Source organism: Amaranthus tricolor, chromosome 6 (genome assembly GCF_026212465.1).
Source record: "Amaranthus tricolor cultivar Red isolate AtriRed21 chromosome 6, ASM2621246v1, whole genome shotgun sequence".
Lineage (NCBI taxonomy): Eukaryota > Viridiplantae > Streptophyta > Magnoliopsida > Caryophyllales > Amaranthaceae > Amaranthus > Amaranthus tricolor.
Window position 1 is genome coordinate 22,507,465 of NC_080052.1, and position 23,863 is coordinate 22,531,327.

General features: G+C 34.4%; 3 protein-coding genes across 3 annotated transcripts; 2 read left to right on the top strand and 1 right to left on the bottom strand.

Annotated features, from left to right (window-relative positions):
• Nucleotides 1–2,700: 2,700 nt before the first annotated feature.
• LOC130815477 (60S ribosomal protein L32-1-like) lies at nucleotides 2,701–5,789 on the top strand. The gene is made up of 4 exons (XM_057681961.1): nucleotides 2,701–2,854; nucleotides 2,979–3,077; nucleotides 5,138–5,319; nucleotides 5,428–5,789. Exons 2-4 carry the CDS (start codon nucleotides 2,988–2,990, stop codon nucleotides 5,555–5,557), a joined length of 402 nt encoding a protein of 133 aa, XP_057537944.1. The 5' UTR covers nucleotides 2,701–2,854; nucleotides 2,979–2,987; the 3' UTR covers nucleotides 5,558–5,789.
• A 2,598-nt stretch (nucleotides 5,790–8,387) lies between these two features.
• LOC130814665 (uncharacterized) lies at nucleotides 8,388–13,438 on the top strand. The gene is made up of 3 exons (XM_057680803.1): nucleotides 8,388–8,528; nucleotides 9,955–11,394; nucleotides 13,080–13,438. The coding sequence occupies exons 2-3, from the start codon at nucleotides 10,006–10,008 to the stop codon at nucleotides 13,101–13,103; spliced, it is 1,413 nt and encodes a 470-aa protein (XP_057536786.1). The 5' UTR covers nucleotides 8,388–8,528; nucleotides 9,955–10,005; the 3' UTR covers nucleotides 13,104–13,438.
• An 11-nt stretch (nucleotides 13,439–13,449) lies between these two features.
• LOC130814666 (glycosyltransferase BC10-like) lies at nucleotides 13,450–23,467 on the bottom strand. Its single transcript, XM_057680805.1, has 11 exons — nucleotides 22,881–23,467; nucleotides 21,726–22,238; nucleotides 19,352–19,450; nucleotides 17,467–17,567; nucleotides 17,306–17,377; nucleotides 17,035–17,125; nucleotides 16,267–16,347; nucleotides 15,399–15,458; nucleotides 15,190–15,312; nucleotides 14,745–14,783; nucleotides 13,450–14,658 (listed from the first exon to the last, which is right to left on the bottom strand). The coding sequence occupies exons 2-11, from the start codon at nucleotides 22,098–22,100 to the stop codon at nucleotides 14,530–14,532; spliced, it is 1,170 nt and encodes a 389-aa protein (XP_057536788.1). The 5' UTR covers nucleotides 22,101–22,238; nucleotides 22,881–23,467; the 3' UTR covers nucleotides 13,450–14,529.
• Between the last annotated feature and the right edge of the window lie 396 nt (nucleotides 23,468–23,863).

Sequence of the window (23,863 nt, forward strand, 5' to 3'; positions counted from 1 at the left end):
CCGTTGTAAATCTAGAATATATATAGTCGTTGATCTGTGTTCTATAAATACACCAACTTTGTTTCGTTCTATCCAAACTCTATCAAATTGATTTTGAAGTTAAGATAAGGTATATTTTAACTATTTTGAAGTTAAGTTAAGGTATTTTGTTTTACCTTATGTTTATATTTTATGTTCATTTTTAAGGTTTATATTAAAGTATTTAGTAATTTTTAATTAATGGTATTATGTTATTTCATTATCTCAAAGCTTCATTCAATGGAAGAGCATTGTCATTGTTGTCATGAAGTTGAATATGATCGTGATTAGACAGATTTTGATCCTGGTCGTCAATGTGTTGCTTGTCCACTTTTCCATGATGAATACGATCATGATTGGAGCGATTTCGATAAGAGGTTTACAATGATTGAATCCCTCAATGCTAGGTCTAAAAGCCCAAAAGACACGTTGAAACGTTCTAATATTAGGTTGTACATACATACCTTTGTCATTGTCTTTCCTGAAGAACTACTCAACCACTAGGCCCGGGTTAGAATGTTGCAAAGCTTTTAAGAAGCGTGGAAAGAGAGAATAAGAATCTTTCTAAGTACCATAGATGAACAACAAGGCTTGTTGCTTAACACACCACGCTCGCTTAAAATTCACACACACACACATATATACCAAATCGATCTTTGACCATCTGCCGCACAACAAAGACCTTAATTGATGGATCTTGTGCAACAAAGTTTCTAATCACATTGTTAATCACAGAAGATATCAAGTGAATGCGTCTAGCCGACACAGTTTCACTACACAATACACATGACCCGTACTTTCCATGGCATGTAACAATATGCCATGAAGATGAATAAGAATCAAGTCTAGCCCTTAGTCTCCAAGAACAACCCCTCTTACACTTCAAAGAGGACTGTTTGGTTAGAATTCTCAGTTTTATAATCTATATTTCTAGGAATATGATACAATCTAATAACTTCAACAAATATTCCTTACTATCAAACATTATACCTTTTTCAAACTCTCCTTTTTCGGTGTAAGTGGCCTAAGTCCTCCTAGAGTTATCCTCCACATGTTCATGTAGAGGTGGAACTGGGCCTAAGGTGTAGGAGCAACGATTATAGGAATGTTTTCTAGGATCGTGTTAGTGGCTAAGGCATCCTCATCCACATCCACATCCACATCCACATTATTCTCAGAAGGATCATCAACTAGCTCATTACTCTCATTACCATCATCCCGTGTCACCTAAAAAATTTCTTCTAAGCACCATTGCATCAATTGAAACTTGATTTGAAGGTTATTGAGAAGTAGTACAAGAAGGAGAAGGAATAAAGAGATTTTGAGTTTCTTGAGTTAACATAAGCATGGGTGTAGAAGGATTAAAAGAAATATTTACAATTTGATTCCCTATGGGTACCTCTTCTACGTATAACTCCAAATATGAAAATTTGGGTAGACTTTAAATGCTTCCACATAGTATCTATGGCCTCATTCATCATCAAGTTCATACGAATAAGTACATTATCATTATTTGTTTATAAGCATATTCAATAAAGTAATAAGCTTTCTAACATATAAATTAATTAAATCGATTATAGCAATTAAATCAAGTAATAAGCTTTCTAATATACTCCATAAATTAACAAGTTGTTTATGCAAAAAAAAAAATAATAATAAAATAAAATAATAATAATAATAATAATAATAATAAATATTTTTAATATATAAAGTAATTAAATCAATTAATAAACAACAAAAATTTCTAATATTTAAAACAATTAAAAATCAACAATTACAAGATTTCTTCATCAACAACAATACTTTAAAAAAACAACACAATAAAGTAATTAAATAAAATATATATTACCTTAATCAGTTGTGGATGACCTAGTAGAATGTTGATTTGAGAATTCGTGACCTACATTTGAAAAAAAAAAGTTGTTCAAAACCCTAAATTTCGAAATAAAATGTCATAAATCGAATAAAAGTTTGCCTTTGAACAACTTAGCGTATCCCAGTAGAAATTTAAAGTGCTAAAATGGAAGAGAAATGTAAGAATTGAAGGATTAAAGGTACTTCAATGGAGGATTTTTGAGTGAAGAATGTCAATTTTTTTCAAGGGTTTTGAATTTGGGCAAATGAGGAAGAAGCCAATTGCGGTATCTAGGCTCCAGTTTGTTCGCAGTTAGTAACTTCAAACAAAGCTTGGTCAAAAGAAGGCAAAGCTTTTGTTCGTAGGTAATAATTACGAACAAAAACTTTGACTTTTTCTTGACCCATAAGTTTTGTTAGCAATTAGTCCCTCAGGTATGGGTTAGAGGCGCTTATATTTAAAATTAAGTTTCTCCAAAAGCTCATTTCTTTGATTTTTTTGTTAAACACTAATTCTTAAATGGTACGGTCTCACGATGAGACTATCTCTATTGGGCTGGCCCAATATACATTTTTTGTCTTAAAATGATCACTCATAATGTTAAAGTGATCACTTCTAATTTTAATATAATCACTTTTGATAGCCTTAAAGTAATCACTCATAATCTTAAAACGATTACTTAAAGTAATTAATTGATAAAGTACACTAATATATAGATCTATCTCATGATGAGACGGTCTCATACAAAATGAGTTCTTTGTTAAGATAGTTTATTTGTTCCAAATTTTCTAGATTGCAAAAGGAAATCATCACAATCGGACGTAAGGCCTTTACGGGTCGGGTCATTAGGTTTGGGTATCGGTCCATTTAGACTTTATAGGATATATATAAGGCAACCCTGTGAAATAAATTGGGAATCAGGAACAAAAACCCTAGGAGCAACCAGTAGCCCGGAGCCGCACAAGTTCTAGAAACACCGAGGTTTCTCTCTTTCTCACTCAATCTTCGTAATCTGCTAATTAATTATATGGAAATGGAGTGACTTTATTTGATTTCATCAGTCATTCTTGCTATATAACTTTTCGATTCCTTTTGTAATTTGTAGAAAGCAGCCATGGCCGTACCTCTGCTGACCAAGAAGATCGTGAAGAAGCGTGTTAAGCAGTTCAAGAGGCCTCAAAGTGACCGTTATATCTCCGTCAAGGTACCTCTTTTACTAGCTTCACTTTGTCTACTTTTATGGATTTGACGAATTACTCTTACTCTTCAATTTTATATTTCAGATTTTTCATGTCGGATGTTATTATTTTATTGCAGTAAGATGTGAAGTAGGGATAGTTTTGAATCTTAATGATGGATCTGAGATGATTCCGATGAATTGTTGTTTTGGGTATGATGAGATGGTCAATTTTTTCAAAGTTGTGCTGTTAAATATTACTGATTTGCCTTTTTTTGATAGCTCAATGTTCGATTATGAGTGACTAGTGAATTGATTTGGCGGATGAAGTTGTAATGTAATGAGTGGCTACGATATGATGATGCTGTAACCTTACATTTGTTCTGTTGTGTTGTAGCGATTTCAAAGCATGAAGTAATGAACATATGACAATAGGTAAGAATGAATGGATGAGGAAAATATATGTAGATGATAATTGGGATTTGGATTAGGAATTTGGTCGTGTTGTTCGCATTGGCGTAGCATGAACATGGGGTGATGGTGTGCCAAAAGATGTGACTATAGTTGTTCGAGGGGCCAGCATTAATAAAAGTTTCATATAGGTATCATCATAAAAGGGGCAGATTCAAACCCGTGGCCGACCCCGGCACCCCCCTAGCTCTACTAGTGGTAGTTGGGACTTGATACATATTGGGTATGAAGCACTAATGTGTGTTTCTGTCACAGTTGAATGCATTAGTGATAGATGACTTGTTCAGTTGTTTGATTAGTGTTGTAGTAAGTTGTGGACATGAAGTTGTGATATTAGTGTTGTAGAAAGTTGTGGACATGAAGTTGTGATATAGTGCATGTGCAAGGAATGATGTATGTTACTTTCGGAGGCTTTTTTTCTGATACTTCAATGCATCTTGTTTTTTTTAGCTTTGGGAGTTTCAGTTAATCATTCACTGTTGTCATTTGATTTGGGAATTTAACCACATCAGTGCCACTGACTGATATCTAGTTCTTTCAATATTCTACGTAATTTCTGTCTCTAAACATGCACCTAATTGTATAGACCAATAAAAAAATGTCACTGTATGCTTGACTACATTTTTCTAGCCAGTAAGGTCGATTAATGTCCCCCCTACAAGGTAAGAACCTTCCTGATCCTATGTCATCCCCAATTCTCTGATTCTCTCTCTTTCTAGCCTTTTGTTTTAATGTTAAGAAGTTTACTTCATGGTGGAAGCATTGAACTATTCACTATTTGCTGCTGCCTGGTGCTATTTTGTTTCTGTTACTTTTTTTTGTTCTGATCCACTTTCTAAATTGTTTGCTGATATTCTGCCTTTTCAAATAGTTGTCTGTATTATTTAGAGTGTTATTCTTTATGATTTCGTATAAAATGTCCATGTAGAGCACTAATACAGATTGCAATGCACTATATTATCAGTGCCCGACTTTTTGATAGTTGTAGTTTACTTTAATGCTTACGTATTTGACAACATAGCATATCAGAAATATAAATGCCAGTTGATTTTGTTTTGAAACATGATTGTCTATTTTGTAAGATCCGTGACTGCTCTTATACTTGAGTATGGTCTGCAAAATCCTTAATTGCTCTCATACTTAAGTATGGTTTGCAAGATCCTAAGCTAGCCCCTCTTCTACGTCAGTGTTACTTCATTTGGGTGCATCAGTGTCTCTCTGAAATTGGGGTTTCATCTCATTGGAAATAAAAATCCTAATTTTCAGTTAACTCCATCAATAAATTGGATGTCTAAATTTTAAAAGATGTAATTGCAATTTGCAAGGGCAGAGATTGCAGCCATTTGTTATAGTTTATGGTGAGGGAGGAAAGAGAGGTACAGTTCGCTCTTCAAAGTGGGATGTGGAGAGGTGATTGGGTACTAATGGGTAGTGCATTTGACTTCGTTAAAAACCCTGTTAACCTTTTTTGTTTCTTGAAGGCTTCTAGTATATCAAATTTTTTTTTCCATAAAGTTGGTTAGCACTTTTGGAAGGTAAAATATAGAGGTTTACTATCCAAATTGGAAATGCTTTTACTTGATTTAGTTCATTGATTAGATGTTTGTCTCTTGCAGACCAACTGGCGTAGGCCCAAGGGTATTGATTCCCGCGTAAGAAGAAAGTTTAAGGGATGCACTCTGATGCCGAACATTGGTTACGGGTCAGACAAGAAGACTCGTCACTATCTTCCCAATGGCTTCAAGAAGTTCGTTGTTCACAATGTTAAGGAGCTGGAGCTTTTGATGATGCATAATAGGTAGCTGATTTTCCCCTTGTCTCCTTTAGTTTTCGTCTTACCCTTCTCTACGCGGTCCTCATTCTCTTTTGTGTACCTGACTGATAACGTTTCATCATTATTTTACAGGACATACTGCGCTGAGATTGCACACAATGTTTCAACTAAGAAGAGAAAGGACATTGTTGAGCGTGCTGCACAACTAGACATAGTCGTTACCAACAAGCTCGCGAGGCTGCGTAGTCAGGAAGATGAGTAATCGCTTTGTGCTTGACTGTGTGGAGTACGTGCTGGAGAGTAATTTTGTTTTAGAATGTTATGTAAGACTTCAATATCAAATTTCTAGCTTAATTGAACCAAGTTACTTTTGCTAGTCCACTCGTTATTTTGATTTGTCAACTTAGACCTCCAATGATATACAATGGCTGCTACTCATTTTACTTCCCTGACACTAGAGATGTATTTTAAGAGCTTGCTGTTCCCCCTTTGCATTTTTCTCTTTTCTTTGGCGTTTATTGCTCAAAATTAGCTGCATATTTTGCCTTGGTGATGTTTATTAGAGGCGAAAATCAAACCTTGGTAGAGCAAATTTGAGCGGAAGTTCCCAAGGAAAGCCAGGCAATTACTATTTTCAATAATTATCTCGGTGATAAATCGTTGTTCTACATGGGGATATTGTGTTTTTCTTTGGGTGATAATTTAATCTCCTCGTCTTAAGGTCTATTCTCAAATTTCAAAGACATTACGATTGTTGGTGGAACTAAGTAACGAGCAAATTGCTTGTGGTTATCATGCGTAAGTGATATTTTCGTTTTTAAAGTTGTTTTTTTACTTATAAATGGAATTGAAAGTAAAAAATTCAAATAAAAAGTTAAAAGAGGTTTTGTTAATTAGATGGAAGATAACAAGAACATTTATGACTCGTTTGGTTAGTGGTATTAAATGATGGTAATGAAAATGATTTATAGTGTAAAATTTCAACAAAAGTTCTATGTCATTCTTATGGTAATGAAACTTTGATTACAAAAAAATATTTTTGTTTACAAATTTTCATTACCATCTAATACCATCTCTCTTAATGGTAATGCATTGGAATGAACTTTATGAAGAAAATGAGATGATTGGAGTTGGACAAGCATAGCCATCAAAGGTCGCCAAGAGATTTTTCAACAAAAATTGCACTAATTTTTTATTTTTATTACCATCGTTTATTACTATCTATCAAACGGATCCTTAAAAGCACACATGATAAGGTTTTAAAATCCAAGTTAAATAACACCATACTTAAGATAGATGAGAGTTGTTTAAAACATATTTTATTTGAAAATTTAATATTTATCTGATTTTGTAATTCAAAATAACGGTTTGATTTTAAAAGTGGATTGATTATTATTATGTAAACCTTAATTCGATTTTAAATCAAGTTGAAACACATAATTCGAAATCGATCTTATTATCCAAAAAAATACCTTTAAATCTACAGAAGATTAAATAACCACATAACATAGTCTAATAAAAAGAAATAAAATTGTCGCGGATGAGACTTTGAATTCAATAATGACCTACGAATGAAAATGAATGATTCATTACCATTTACCGGCGGTAGACACAACTTAAGCTAATAACATAAATTAAAGAAATAAAAATGACATTTACATAGTCAAATACTCAAATTTAAGTTGTCTTAAATACCTAATATCAACAAACAACAAATTAGTGCTCATGAAACCAATCCTTTTTATTTCAAATAAAGTTTACACCTTTTATTATTTTTTTCCTGAATCGCTCCTTATTGAAGGTCTGGGATGGAGGATTGGAAATGGTACTATGGTGGATGTGTTTAAAGATAAATGGGTCCCTTGAGATGGTAAAATCATTGCTCCATCTTGAGTTCTCACCCGCAGCCCAACCTACGTGTTTCGGATTTGATTGATTTTAATAATGGAGTGTGGAATGACGCTGTTCTGGCACACTGGTTTAATGCGGAGGTAGTTAAGGCTATTCATTCTATTCCTCTTTTGCTTGGTGAAGCTCAGGATTCGTAATATTGGTGGTTGACTAACACAGGTGTCTACTCTATGAAGAGTGGATATTGGCTTGGTTTGTTGGGTCATAATCCGAATGATAATTTTGATGAGGCTACGCGTAAGCTTTGGGCGAATATATGGAAGATCCCAGCCCCTCCCAAACTTGGTAATTTCCTATGGAGAGCCTGTAAAGGGTCTTTAGCTACGAAGCAAGTTCTCTATAATCGCTATTGTGTTCCTTCTCCTATTTGCGATAGATGCCGTGCTGAACCGGAGACAATTTTTCATGCTTTGTGTGAATGCCCAAATGTTGCTGCAATGTAGAACATATCCTCCTCTACTCCCATCCCTAGAGATGCTCCTCGTTCGTTAGTGTTCTCTCTTCTCCAATGGATGATAGATCATGCTTCAAATGAGGAGGTTCTCTCTTTGTGTACCACTTTGTGGGCGGCATGGTTCTTTAGGAACAAAGAAGTTTTATCTGTAGAGTAATGCGATCCGATTCAACTAGCTGCTAATCTTCATAAGATGGTTCGGGATTTCAATGATTATGCTGTGAAGGTCCATATAACTCCAAGAGACTCCCTCTTGCTTTTCGGTTCCTGGAATAAGCCTCGCACAGGCTGGGTCAAGGTGAATGTGGATGCTCATGTTGATAGTGGTATGGTTCGAGGTCTGGGAGCTGTTATCAGAGACGAAAATGGCTGCATTCTGGTGGCGGGTGTGCGTAGAATTCATGCTTTATTGAATGTTGATACTTGTGAAGCTGCTGCTGCCCTATTGGGTGTTCAATTAGCTTCTCGATTTGGCTTCCAGTTCGTTCAATTGGAAGGCGATTCTTTAAATGTGGTTAAGGCTATTGAGCAACGTATTGAAGGCGCTTCCCCTATCCACTTATTTTATGATTGTATCTTGTTTTCCTCCGCTAGTTTTTTGGGGTTTGGTTGTAGCTTTGTGCACCTTAAGGGTAATTCTTTAGCCCATACAGTTGCTAGGTGGGATACGGGTCTTGCTATCGAAAATTTTTTTATGAATCCTTTTCCCCAAGATTTGTTAGACTTGGCTGAGCATCATATATAATTTCTTCCAGGTTTTGCTTAAAAAAAAAGATTTATTACCAATTGAAGGAAAAAATGTAAGGAAAATCCAAACGATACCGTTGGAAAAGGCCGTTGGAAAAAGCAAATAGAAAAAAAAAACCTGGTAAGTATCATCATTTCGTGAGAATTCTGACCCCATTATTTCTCAAATATAACCACTTATAAAAATGGATTTATTGTTTTAATGTACCTGGAATTCTAATTTGCTCTTGATGTAATTGAAAAATCAAATATTTTATTTTTAAATTATTCGATATTAAATGCCATATACAAGTTTTGTTCATTTTGGTAAAAAATACACAAGAATTGAATTTGGGTTTTCTTAGACATGCCTAATTGTGAAATGGGTTTCATCTGAATTGTTGTCATTGAATTTTGTGATGACATGAAAGAGAGTTGCATTTTGTATAAAGGTTTAAACTTGATCATTCTCAGGTATTCATCCTTCTTTCAATTTTATTCATTTATTATTGTCTCGATTCTGTAGCCGATTCTAATTTTTTAGAATTAAAGACTTTGACGTTGTTGTTGTGTCTCAATTAGATAATTGTATTTTCATCACTACATCATGACTCCAATTAGGTACGGACGAAGCATGATTACACAACAAGAAGGCCAGTTTATTTTACATTTTTCTGAAAATTTTGAAGCTAAAAACTAGTAGTTGAACTTAAACAAAAGTAATAAAAACAATGTAAACTAATATTTGAGATTTACGAGCATGAACAATCGAGCACCTTGCACATGTTACCATTTCTAACCAATTTCTCTTATGGTTTGTTCCAAAAAAATAGTCTTGTAAATTGAGAATAAAGAGTTAGTGTGTAGTGGTTGAAGGATGTTGGCCCGGGTCATTTGATATATGACACAGAAAAAATTAATAGTCAATTTGGTTCTATAACATAATAGAGATTTTGTTTGGCATAGCTTATGATAGTATCATGGATTCGCCCCCGATAATTTTGATGTTTCAGACCAATTATTCAAAATATTCAAAATTGTCTTGTAAATTAAGAATAAAGGGTTAGTGGTTAGTGGTTGAAGGATGTTGGCCCGGGTCATTTGATAAAAAAATCTATTGTATTGATTTGTACGACATATGACACAGAACAACAATAGTCGATTTGGTTCTATAACATGTTAGAGATGTTATTCGGCACATTTTTTGATAGTATCATAGATTCGCCCTCGGTAATTCTGATGTATCAGACCGGTTATTCAAAATAGGATTGTAAATCGAGAATAAAGGGTTAGTGGCTAGTGGTTGGAGGATGTTGGCCCGGGTTATTTGATAAAAAAACTATTGTATTGATTTGTACGACATATGCCATAGAAAAATAATAGTCGATTTGGTTCTATAACATCATAGAGATGTTATTTGACATACCTTATGATAGTATCATGGACTCGCCCCCGGTAATTTGATGTATCAGACCAGTTATACTTATGATAGTATCATGGATTCTCCCCCCGGTAATTCTGATGTATCAAACCAGTTATGCTCATTCTATGTCATTGCATCCTTGCAGTTGTTAAAGAAACACTCTTGAGTCTTGACCTAAAACTGTAGTTCACAACCAATGGCTGCACGCACGACGTCTCTGCCCACACACGAGATCGATTATCTGAAGGAGACACTTCATGCTCAGCAAGAACTTCTGCAGAAACTATACAATGAATTGGATGTGGAACGAGAATCTTCAAATGTTGCTGCTGATGAAGCTTTGTCGATGATATTACGCCTGCAGGGCGAAAAGGCAGCAATGGAAATGGAGGCCAGCCACTACAAGAGAATTGCGGAGGAAAAGATGTGTTATGCTCAAGAAGCACTTGAGATATTCCAAGAACTGATATACCAAAAGGAAATGCAGATTGCTTCTCTTGAGTTCCAAGTACAGGCATACAAATTCAAACTTATAAGTATGGGGTGTGACGATTTGGGTGTCTGTGAGATGCAATATCCCGAAAACATGTTGTCGAGAAGAAACAGACTCTCAGGAGAGTCAAGCTCTCGAGGATCTTTCAGACGGGGTATTTCCCTGCCACCCCCTCCAATAATTAGTACATTTAGTAGACGGGTTTCTACCGAGGGTACAAAATCCTCAACCTCGTCTCCTAAAACATGGCAAGATGTCAAAAGTGAAGAACTTTTGACGCGGAGAGACCAGGGAGATGTTAATTTGTACTGGGAAGAGATTAGAAAGTTGAATGAGCGCGTTAAAGAGTTGGGTTATAGTAGTTTATCCACAACTAAGGATGCAAATAATGTTGTTTTAGCTAGTACATCTTGGATTCAAAATCCCTCCCAGGAGGAATCTTCTACATCAGATTTTTTTGAGTCACCGGAGAATGTGCTTAGCGTCCAAGCATGTGAAGATTCTGCTTGTTCGACAAGTGTTCAAGATATCTTTGAAGTCCCAACATGTTTCGACAATAACCAAGATGATAAAGCTATAAAGAAAGTTAGCCATAGTTTGATCTTACAAAGTGAATGCAGAGATGGGAAGCTTGATTCGGTCTGGGATGAGATTTGGAAGGCCGATTTCAAGGAGAACATTGATTGGGAGAAAAAACGATTGATATCCCCGAAAAGCGACAAAAGTTCGCCTAAGACGAATGATGCTAAGGAGAAGAGTGGTTGGGAAAAGAAGGCGATGCAGTCTTCCGGTGGGAGTAATGAATCACCTAAACAAAAAGATGACAAGTCGGGTAAATCATCGCTTTTTAAACACCCGACATATGGTGTTGCTGACTTTGAACTTCGGCAGTTCAATAGAAGACTTAAGCAGCTTGAAGATCAGAGATTTGTGACTAGAAGCATTGCAGCGAGTTCAGAAACAGCTGCAGAAAAGTTGAGAGTATTGTGGGAGATTAGGGATAAAATTGACTCATTGCAGGAAGAGATAACAGGGTGCAGGACTAAGAAGTCGTCGTCTCTAGCCGAGCATTCTCCTGGTTGCATCAAAGAGGTATGCTTTTCATGTTTGTTGTTCTTGAACTCTCTGGCAGTAAACATAATTCGCCAGTTAATTCGCTTTATGAATTCGCGATTCGGTCAAAATAACCCTAAAATAGCCCTAAATCGACCATAATGCGGTTCTTTTGATTCGCGATTCGCAAGGAGATTAGTAAATTATGTGACAGTGCTTTTTGGTACAGTTCATAGTTATATGTAGTTGATTCTTGTGGATACTTTTATTAGTAACTAGTTGATCAAGAATCAATACTTCAATTCCATGAATATTTGTTGTAGGAACTGACTACTGGTCGATATTGTCTTGTTTGAAGTTTGAGTGAGATTGAAGTATTTTTATTACATCCAGTGCCATGTATCATGACCAATATAACATTATTTGCCAGTTATTTCGCTTTTGAATGTACGAAATTGACCCTAAATTAGTCCAAAAGTCACCGTAATTCGTGTTTTTATTCGCGATCTGCAAGGAGATTAGTGAATTATGTGACAATGATCCCAAATACAATAAACAACGTCTAAAATTTTTTAAGGGCCTGTCTTAGTAAATAGGAAGTACTCCAAAAGACCGGCTTGGAGTACATTCATACCAAATACAATCAACGCCATACAACTCATTAGGTATATTCATACAGATATCAACATTATATTCTATATTAATGCACTTTAACTCTTAATGCAAAAACCATTAATAATTGTGATGGGTATGGGGAATGTGATGAGTAATTATTGCTAGGACTAAAATTGAAGTTATACCATCTTAAAATGGAATTTTGTGGGGAGATAGTACAAAATAAGGCTGCATCAATGTATCGTAAAGTTTTTTGAGTTTACAGCAAAATCCGTTTTGCGACTGTTACTGCAATCCTGAACGAAATCATAATTTTTGAACCATAAGAGGGGGAGGGTTGTTGGAGGGCTTAGCCACACCTTGACTAATTAATCTTTATGTAGAATCATGTGATAGAGGAAGTGCAAGCTATCACTTAATCACAATCGCGCCTAATAAATGATGCATATAGCATAGAGTGGGATGGTGAATAGCTATGTAAGGTAGTGAAATCAAAATATTATTGAAGAATGAAATACCTGAGAGCTACTCTTGTGAGAAACTGTCTCTCAGTGAGACTACCTCAGATTAAGGAGCATATATGTTAATAATTGTATTACTCGGGCTATTCAGCCCATGTATGGAGAGCATCTCACTGTGAGACCGTCTCACACAAGATTTGTGAATCCGTGAAGTAGATGCCACAATTGAAATCTTGAAAACTTGATGTCCCTATTTTCTAAAGCTTCTAGGATTCGGATAGAAACATAAATGATGTTCATCAGTCAGCTGCAGTCCATGCTACAAGGCATACTTCCGACCATGTTAAGTAAACTCCATCAAATATCCTTTACTAGTGTGGCATTGTTGTTTGATGATCGTTATGGCCCTGAGATTTGAGAGGCACGGGGCAAAACATTCATTATGGTCCTCTAATTACTATACTATTATAGGCCCCTAACTATTAAATATTTAAGCGACGTTTTTCTAATATTTTGAATGGGCCCGGGTCACATGCTCCTCTTGCCTCCTTATAGGGGCGGCCCTGATGTTGGCGCGTGTAATGTTTCCCACCGTAACTACTATGTATTCTGAAAGCTTTTACGACCCTACTTTTTTCTTTGCAACAGGTAATGCTGTGTTTTTGGCCATGATCAAACCTTGACAATCATGATATGGTTATTTCCGTTCCTTTCTTCCAGAGTTAGTCCCTGTAATTGGATGATAAAAGGCTGCGAAATTTCTCAACTAAATATGGTTCAAGTATAAGTTTATATTTGATCTACAGATACAAGAATCTATGTTAGTTTGTCATACAGAAAAATATTCTTTGAAGCATGTTAATGTGTAGAACATATGGCTCTGGGACATCGGTTATCCTTTGTCGAGCATAGTTGTGTATATACTATTCGTTCGGCAGAGCTGTTGATTTTTGCTTTGTAACAAGATTGTTTCTGCTAATTGTGCAGTAATTTTACTTTTTTTTGAAGGCCTTTTGAGTTGATCTTGTTGAGTTTTGAGTAAAAATATGATGTTTATATGGTTTTCAAGTCAGTTTTGATTCACCTGATGTAGTGTTTTAGCAGGCATATATGCTGGTTATTAAAGTGTAGCGCACCAGTAATGATCTGTGTGCGAATATACTTCTGAGGTTTCGTGGACTTCTAAACATAGATGAAAACTGTAACTTACAAGGGAAGCCGAGGCCCTTTCGGTCTAAAAAACAGGGCCATGATTATTGATTATGTGAACTCTAAGTTTAATTTGGTTTTTAAAAGTCATGAGTAGGAATTCGATTGAATAAGTGTCAATTAGAATCAGACTATGTTATACTTAACACCAAAAAAAGGTCAAATCTATGCACGAGTAATGTCGTGTCCTGGATTCAATGTGGTAAACATTTTTTGATGTTTGTAAGTAAAAGTTTAAATGACCAAAGTGGCTTAAATTGGTGATGAATGTGATAGTTGTACATCAAGGTAGTCAAGGTCTATAGTAGAAAACCTCTAGGTGAAGTATCCAATCACAGGAATGATGTAAGAAGAACCAGATATTAGTTTGAAGTTTGATCGCTTTAATATATCAATTAAGAATTAGATAAAAAGAGAGATTATATATCAATTAAATAAACAGAGAGCTAACAAGCCAATAAGCTAACTTTTCAGTTGACTGAAAAGTTATCTAAAACACTTTGATATGACAACTAACTCTAGAACCATAGCATATAACTATATAAGTAATAAAATCAGGGGCAACAGGAATTATAATATGAATAGCAATTGCAGAAGCTCAAGGAAAATCTGCAAGCTCCTACTATATATATCTAAGAATAACCCCCACAGTTTGTCAATAGTTGAGTCATGTTTGTTAAAGTATCAAAATTACACAAGCATACTCCTGAGGGGAAAAGAATAGACATTGAGTTATACTCAAGTAACCCACCTTCAAAACTTGGCGCGCAGTTGAAGTATAATACGTCTTGTTTCCGGCTGCTAATCCATCTGTTTCGGGTGTTCGTATGGGCATGGACATTTACAACGGGAAAAGCTATCTATGAGTCGGCATCAAATGAGAAGAAAATCACGCAGAAGTGTAATTCGAGAAGAGTTGTACTAATATGTCTAATGTTTCGGGGTAAAATTTTCTCGCGAACAAATAACAAGGACGCTTCACTCCATTCCATAGACAAGGCTGTACAAGTTTTTGCATCTGCATATCATTGAATTGCAACGATATTTAGAAATTACTCGAGAAAAATGGGTTAAATAAAAGAAAATGTTCAGAATCATGATTACCGGTGTTTCACTAGTCTCGTGCACGGATTCATCAATAGACTGCAAGAAAAAAAAAAAGACGAGATGAGAACTACGCTCGCTGAGATTTCGCAGAAGCATATCAGATGAGATCATTCAAATTCACATATATGTTCGAGTATTAGAAACATCACATGAAGTAATGTTTTATTTTATGGATAGTATCTAAGTTCTATTGGTATTCCAATATGGGCCGTCTTTCTCGAGTTGAGGGACTCTGGCCGCATCATCCTTTATGGGTATAGTTTCCGTCTTCCATCCCTTCCAGAGCTTGATCATAGTTTCTATGAGCGGGATACACTAGGGATGATGATTATGTATTCCAATATACTTGGAAAATACATCCAACTGCCATGTCCTATTGAAGTTCCGTATACTTGGAAAATTAGCAATCTCAAAGGTAGCATGCAATCATTTGTAACCATACCATAAGTTTCTGCAGAAGCTCATAGCTCACGTCTTGTGCCCTATAAGACTTCGGATGCCACTTGTGTTCAGACCAATCAACATGGGTTACTGACCAATTTGCCATCCCCCCAGGATCAACAATCTAAACATTGCCAGAAATAGTATGTTAAGTTGAAATAGATAATATTCAGTGTCTTAGACATAGAGAAAAATTATAACGACACTTACATTGAAGAAAGTCGGCAAGTAGTGTTCGTCGCAATAGCAATTACGTCCCTCAAGTCCAGGCTGTTAAAAGTAAATACACTGATCAACACTTTGTTTGGACCCAAATGAAAACCTCATTCACCCTCCTAATTTCTACTGGTTACACCTAATATTCACAGTTTCCGATGCAAACTTTTAAATGCTACCAACTTTTATTTTGTATTTTGAAAGATAACAAACAATCATTGAAGAATCCACATCAAAACAAATCTAACAAATAAAAATGAAAGAATAATTTGCGAATTATAACCTTAACGTTTAGAACTTTTGCCAATTACAACCTCAATGTTTATTTTTTGCGCATTACAGCCAGTATCAAAGTATCTTGACCATTTTGGTAGTTAGAATTTTAGGTTAAGTGTCAAAATTCTATGATTTGGCCTGAACGCTATAGGCTTTGATACTTTGGTGGCTGTACTTTGCAAAAAAAAATCATTAAGGTTGTAATTCGCAAAAGTCCAAAACTTTAAGGTTGTAATTCGTAAATTATTTAAAATGAAATAGTAGGAGTATTTATATATCCCAACAAATTTATACTGTTTAATACTTTCATTTGCCTTTAAGCAGATAAACTAAATAAAGGAGGGAGTATTTATCTGACTGGTACCATGTTAATGCATCAATTCATGATGTCTTCAGCCAACTATACGAGGAATATACAAAAACATATCTCAGTCACACCTACCTTGATCAACCATTTGACATATAAGGTAAGCTTTCTACTTAGTAAATGCACAACTGTGAACTTCTAAAGGGAAATATAAACTTTTTTGTTGGGGAGGATGTCATGTGATAATTAGGAATACAGTTAAAAAAAAAGGAGATTTACCCTGCAGTAATTTCTAAACTTTGAGTAATAGAGGCTATCAGCAATTACTATCATCGCATGCTGCCGTTTCAAGTGGAACCACTGCATAAAAACCATAGTTTGTATACACATGATAAGTAAATTGGCCAGCTTCAAGTTGCATAATGGGATTCTTTTATACTAAAAAAACACCAAATAGAAGCTTTAACTAAAAAGGAATGAAATCATGAAAATAACAGTTTACAAGAGCTATCGGACAAGAAGCAAAAGCTGATCTTAAGCTGAGTCACAGGAGGTAAATATATACCAACCACATGAACTCAATTGAGGTTTAAAAGATATTGTTGTTAAGATGCATACTTCAAAATGAAAGTGAAAAGTTAAAATATTTATATTGCATCGCGTCAGGTGTCAGCCACTTTGTAAAAGTTTTCAGAAACATCGAACTAATATTTCCCGTGTTGTAAAGGGGTAATAAAACCGCGTTTGGGGCCATATCAAGGGATATCGTATGGTTTCGACCAATATTCAGCATTATGATAACCGCATCACTCCCATTACCGCATCACCGTTTCGTTACCGCTAACACGACAGTTACCGCATTTTTACTCTATGATGCAAGAATTAAAGCCAGAAGTATTCATACAGGAAAATTCAATGTTTGCTATATTTGAAGTTGCTGAGAACTAAGAAGTTATACATAAACCATTGTTTTTCATTTCGCAGCTGTTGAATAGCAGCATATGAACTTGAGATTGAAAATTTCACAAACAGAATGTGAACTCTAACCTGTGCACCCTTACGGAAGTCCTTCTTTTCTATTTCAGGTAACATATGCGGTGAGTACCTAGAATTTCCATGAGGACCGGGATCCAAGAAACTGGAGTATAAAAGTACTTGATTAGTTGCATGAACAAGATTTAATAACACTAAACTTTTTGATTAAATCAAAGCATGTCAAGTGTACAAATAGGATGCTATTAAAATTCTTTGGCTAGAACATCCTCATATTGTAGCAGAAGAAATAAAAGGTCAACTCTTTATAACTCAACAAACTCACCTATCAATGTAGCTTACATTTGTGAACATCAAATAGTTGTACACATAATCAAATTTCTGCAAGGGTATACAACTGTACCCAAAGAAAAATCACACATCAGAGACCAAGCTCAATTATAGTGATGGAAAAATAACAAATATCAAGCCACAATATTTACATACCTATCAGACAGCAATACAAAGTGTTGGTTATCGGAATCCCTCAGCGCATTAGCCAAAAGGCGGCGTTCTGCATCTATCATTGAGACTTGGCCCCAACCAACCTGCGATCAGAACCCAGGTTTAGGATGCATCTATAAGTCCACAGAATCCAGTCAGCTCATTTTTTTTTTATAGTTTAGGATGCACTACATCAAGCCTCACATGAAAATGCACAAAATTATGTTTTCTCCACCCCCTTGTAATAGTCAACCAAAAAGAAAGATAAACTCTAGACAAGAACTTTTATGAAGTATGAAAATTAAAAAGGAGAAAATTTAATTAGAATAATCTCATTATTTTTCCATTTTCCTACAATAATCCCACCTTTTGATTAATCTAATTTTAGGGGTGTTCCCAACATCATTAACAACAATATGACCGTAATTTTCATTTTTTTTTTTAAACTAAACGACAAAAGGAAAATGATTTAAACTGACATCCCTTGGAAAACAAATCTTAATGCATTACATCTTCAAACGTTTTCCTTACACCTCTTAAAGAAGCTGTGTAGATCACTACTTTATTCTCCTCATTTGGTATCGAAACTTTCTCGAGCTGTTCAAGTTTGTAATATTGTAAGCACGTATTTGAGTTTAAATTCCCTTAACCTTGAAAGTAAACAATTTGGGTGTAGAATTAGTAGAATCAGAAGCAGGTAATAGAGGAGAAAATCTGAAACTTCCATCAATTTGTGCTTCAAGGGTAGAATCACGACCATTAACTGATTCCTATGAGTAGATGACTTCATTAGGATGGTCATGGGAGTTGGAGGAGTCGTTGTAGAAGGAGAAGAAGGCTGTGAATCAAGACTAACAAGACCATCATTGGTGAAAGTTAAACAAACAATGTGATGGCTTAAAGATGTGGTTCCAAATTAAGGGAAATCATCATGTTGATTGATTAAATTCATGCTATTTTTACTAGGTTATTGATGGCATTTCATGGGAATCTTGAGGATAGGGCCAGATCTAGAATAAATCAATGATGTTGATAATATAAAAAAATACATTCATCAAAGTTTTGAAAATGCAAAAAGTTTTGAAACGAGAAACCCAACGAATATGCTCGGGCCTAAAGACCAACTTCTTGATTTAATCCCTTTCCGGTTAAAAGCTCACCTTCATATAATGCTTTTGGAATATTTGCCTTCTCACTTCTATGAAGACTAAAAATGCCGATTAAAATGCAAATAGGCAAGTATTCTTTAAAAAATTTTTTAAACATGTGCTAGATGAGATTTCAACCTGGGTCAATGTTGTGACATATTAAAGCTCCTTCCGACTTAACCAACATACATATTAGTATCTTTAGGTATATGAATTTATACATAAGTGACTAACATTGAATTAGCCCCTGCTTGAGGATGAAGATGGGAATAGAAATGGAGATGGTTAGAGGTGAAAGAGAAGCGAATAAATTTAGCTACAATGGGTAGCCAATTTTCCATTGTCATATTGTGGCATTAAAGGAACTTAAAAGGACATTTAAGAAGGGAATGAAACAACAGAAAGATGTGAAGAAGGATGAAGAAGTGAGAAGAACTGCAAAGGTGTTGAATATTAAATGAACACTAGCTAGCATTCCTTTGTTTTTTCAATTAAATTTTATTTTAACTTGTTTTTTACAAAAAATAATCATCATTCAAGTGTGTTCTTAAAAAAATATCTCTAAAGTTAGAATTATTAAGGCTTAATCAATAGTGGGATCATTGTAGGAAAATGGGTGAAATGTGAGATCGATCTGAGCAATTTATTCTTAAAAAGATCAATAAGACAAAAAATAACAAATTCACAATCCAATTCTTAATATGAGCTTGAAATGAAAACTTGGTAGCACAGGTACACACCTTATCACTTCGGATGTCCCTATCAATGAAATATTTGCTCTCATGTACAGGTTTTCGTTGAGATGCATGCACATAAACACTAAACTTTCCCTCATGGCCCTGCCATATGAAACAAAGCACCTCAGTGCACAAAAAGCACAAATACTACTAGAATTAACAGAGTTATAATATATTCAACATAATTAGCTCTTCTTTGCTAGCAATGACCAATAAGTTGATTGAAAATATTTCCATTATAATAAATTCGATTTGAAAAATAATCAGCTGTATGTATGCAATTTGTTTCTTTTATCCCCCACCCCAAAATCAAATCTCAATGGAGGCTTATGACTAAAAATAAAATTTAGTCTTTCCAGAAAGCATTTTGCAATTCATCATTTGTTCCCATGTCAATGAACAAAGGAAAAGTGTAAAACTTTATATCCCTTGCAAAATTGAGACTAGTGTCTATTAGCTTCTCTTTAAAAAGAAAAATAACAAAAATGTCCTAAGGCAATCATTGCATGAATGCTTTCCGTTATCAGTAAACACATTTTGCAAGATTTCCCAAATAGTGTAGTTTGAAACAATATTTTCTTTTCTCAATTGTTTTTTTTTTTGAAGTGAGGAAAGAATGAAAGGAAAAAAAATTCACTCTTATTGTCTGGTAAAGACATCAGTATGTAGCCTGCACAGTACACTTTCAAAATCTTGAATTCAGAAGAGTGGTTCGAAAATTGCATCAAACAAATTTAATCATTCTAAGTAAAGACAAGAAATAACTTTGAAATACAAAAAGGCTAACTTCTGTAATTGATGGCGAATCCACTTACCACAGCCCCAAAAAAGTAAAAAAAAAAAAAAAAATTGTTGGTTATAACTTCAAACCTTTGTATCGTAACACGAAAATTGTAGGTTATAACTTCAAATTTTTGACTCGTAACTTGAAAATAACTAAACTCCCAAAAACCAAAAAAAGGATCAAACTCGACCGTAATCATTTCTAGTTAATTTTTGTAATTTTTAATTTTTTTAGTTCATATGTATCTGTTGAAGCCTTAAAAGAGGGATATTGATCATTTTTTATAAGTAAATATTTAATAAAAATAAAAAAAAATATTATTCATCTAAATTTTAGTTATAAAAATATTTTTGATGAAACTTTTTTAAGAGAAAGATTTATTTTAGATGTTAAATTAAATATACAAAAGTAAGTTAATTCCAAATATGAGAATTTGACGAGAACAAATAATATACTACTGTTTTTCATACTTCTATATTGATGTGTTAATATTTCAGTTTATTTAATACTATGAGTAATATTTCCGCTACCCCTCCACCAAATTCCTAGATTCGCCATTGTCCGCAATCCATATTTATATATCATACCCTTAAGCAGACATTTTTGAAAAAGATTCATAAAATATTACAGCATACCTGAAACAAAATTTCAGCATAAAAGCAAATCCTTAATTACTGATTTTTCAAGTTGTGGCAGATGTAAATCAGCTAACTCGAGTAAGATATAAGCATCTATAAGAGTAAATAAAATAGGTTGTTGTCCAATACTCTAGGTCTAATCTTATAAAAAGCAGTATAAGCATAACTCAGCATGACCACAAAAATGCACTTACAGTACAAATTTCAAACTTTTATAGTTTCTGAAAAATGCAAAAGCAATCCCCTAGTTTACCAACCAAATGCTTCCTTAACATCTAAAAATGGAAAAAAGCATGTGTTATGTGAATGTCTACCAAATTTAAGCTATCATATCCTAGCTTCGTAATCTTCCGTCTTATACTTTGTAGCTAGATTATCAATTGCTCTCATAGTCTAAAACTTTTTTAACGGAAAGAAAAGATTCAAACAAAGTAAAACTGCTAAATATTAGTGATCCAACATAAGCTACTAGCTGAATAATTTCCATATAGCAATATCAATCAGAAATGCAATTGAATTGCGCTACTAGTTATTCAATATTTCCTTTTGTGCATAAATTATGTTTTCCATGAAGATTAGAGCAACACATAGAGAGTATAAGCGATTGAACTTAAGCTATGTAGTGGCGACATAGTTGATCTTAAACTTCCAAGTACATAATTACGTGTATAAAATAATAGACGTATGAGTCATGACAACAACAATGACAGAGCCTTAATCCCAAAGGTAAGAGTCATAACATTTTATATTGGAAACCATACCAATTAAAATGAGATATTCTCTCTAGGATACATGAAGGAGGTTCACCAACATAAAACGCTATATTGCTATAACAAAAACAATAAAGTAATTTCATAGAACAACAATTAGTGATGCTTGCCACAAGCAAAGTTGAAATTAGAGCATGAAAAGGGGATTCAATATACAAAAGGAAGAGTATGAAAAAAAATCTTACCGAAAAGAATTTATCCCAGAGCATCTCAAAAGGCAATGATCCCGGAGTCATGAACATGAAAGCAATTTTAGAATTTTCCGTGGGTTGAGGAGGAGTTCTCAAAAATTCTTCAACTATAACTTGTGATGCCAACTCTTCATCAGTCAACTCTCTTTTAGAATAAGAAGGAAGCCACTCTGTAAAAGATTTGCAGCCTCTAGTCGAAAAGACATAGCAAGTGGAAGAGTTTTCGGGAGGATATAAATAGCCACAAATCACGAACAAGCTGACCAAACAAACCAACACTATAATCCAAACTGGTCCCTTGGAAACTTGCCGATGGCGGTGCATTGGTAAAATTTGCATACCTAAACCCCAGGCTTCTGTTTCCTTCATGTTTCACTCAATAAATCAGTGATGTATCAAAAACATGACCGACCTCCTCACTATCTTTATTTGCTTCGCTCTTGGGCCGATAAAAGTTGAACACCGCCTCAACAAAATGAGAAACCAACAATGTCCGAGGAAATTTGTCTATAACAAGTGGAGTTTACTCACATCAGAACAACTTATATGTTCTCTTTGCACAACTACCATACATACTTTGCAATAGGAAATTCCAATAAGCACACAGTGCAAATTCCGATTATAAACCCAAAAAACCTTTGATTTTTTCTATTGCCAACTTTCCAAAGAAAAGTTTTTAATAAAGGAAAATAGGATCAACATTAAACATAATGAAGCAGAAAAAGCTTATCATAAAATTTCTTAAATTGAATTACACACTTGTTGATCTAATCCCAACCCCAAATGAAATTGACACAACTAAACTGAAGAAAAAATATGCAGAAATTCTTTTATTTCTGAAAAAATCTACCAAATTTGGAGGAAAAAGACCCTCCATACAAACAGTCAAACCAACCTATCAATAGGGAAACCCAACAATTGATTGCAGCCATTGAAGTTCAAACTTAATCTACCAAAAAAAAGGCAAAAATCCCACACAAACATTCCTTCATACACAAATATATCAAACAATTAACTTCAATAAAAGCAGATACAATAAAGGAACAGTATCCAGATTCCAGAATCAATGACACAACAATTACATTAACAAAAAGTCATTAAAAGCTAAAACAAACAAAAGGATAATTGTAGAAAAATGAGATGCCATACCTGCAAAAGGTTAAAAAAAATTCAAGTACCCAATTCGAATCTGGATTGATATAAATGATTTAAAAGGTTCAAGATCTAAAACCCTGATTAGAAAAAGACAAACTGAGGAAGAAGAGCTGATAGAAGTAGTAAACTATAAGATTACTATTTAAAATAGTGTATGTAATCAAATCAAACTAGAAAGGGAGGAAACACATGGTCTTTTCTGCTCCCTTTCTTTCTGTTTCTGTTCCTCCTTCTTCCCCAATGCTTGGCCTCCCTGTCTAAACGATCAATTATTGGGAAATTTCCTTGCTAATGACTCAAATTAGCTGAAAATACCCTCCCAGAAAACAAAATCTTGATGGGTTTTGATGGATTTTGTAGGAGTTCTTCTGGTCGGATTGAATCTCAGGGTTTAATTGTTGGTTATTGATATGAACTTGAAACTTCAAAAAAGGCAATGCGTTTATGCAGAAGAAGGAGAGAAAAAGGAAAGTTCAAAACTTTTTTGATTAATAAAAGGAATTTCGGAGTTATTTATGGATGGTTGTGTACGTATACGTAGTGTTGTTCGTTTGGGTGATGAGTGGTGGTGACCAACTGACCATTCGTATTGACCAATGAGTGAGTCATCTCATTAATTAATCACCTAGTCCGTTGATAGACTGTTGTTTTTCAATGTATCTTAAGTCTAACCTATTAAAGATTAATATTTATTTACTATATTTTTAATGTCTATTTATATTACATTTAATGGCTACTTATAATATTTTTAATGTACTTACATCATTTTTAATGTCTACTTACAATATTTTTAAAAATATATATAGTGAGCGGGTCCAATTAGACTCACAAGAATTTGTGTTAATTAAATTGGGTGTAGTCGTCTATTCCAACTATTTAGTCTCATTTATTTAATACGAAGATTAATAAATTGGATACGAGGAATTTAATTAGCAATATATTTTGAAATAAAAAACTATAGAGAGTATAATAAAGGT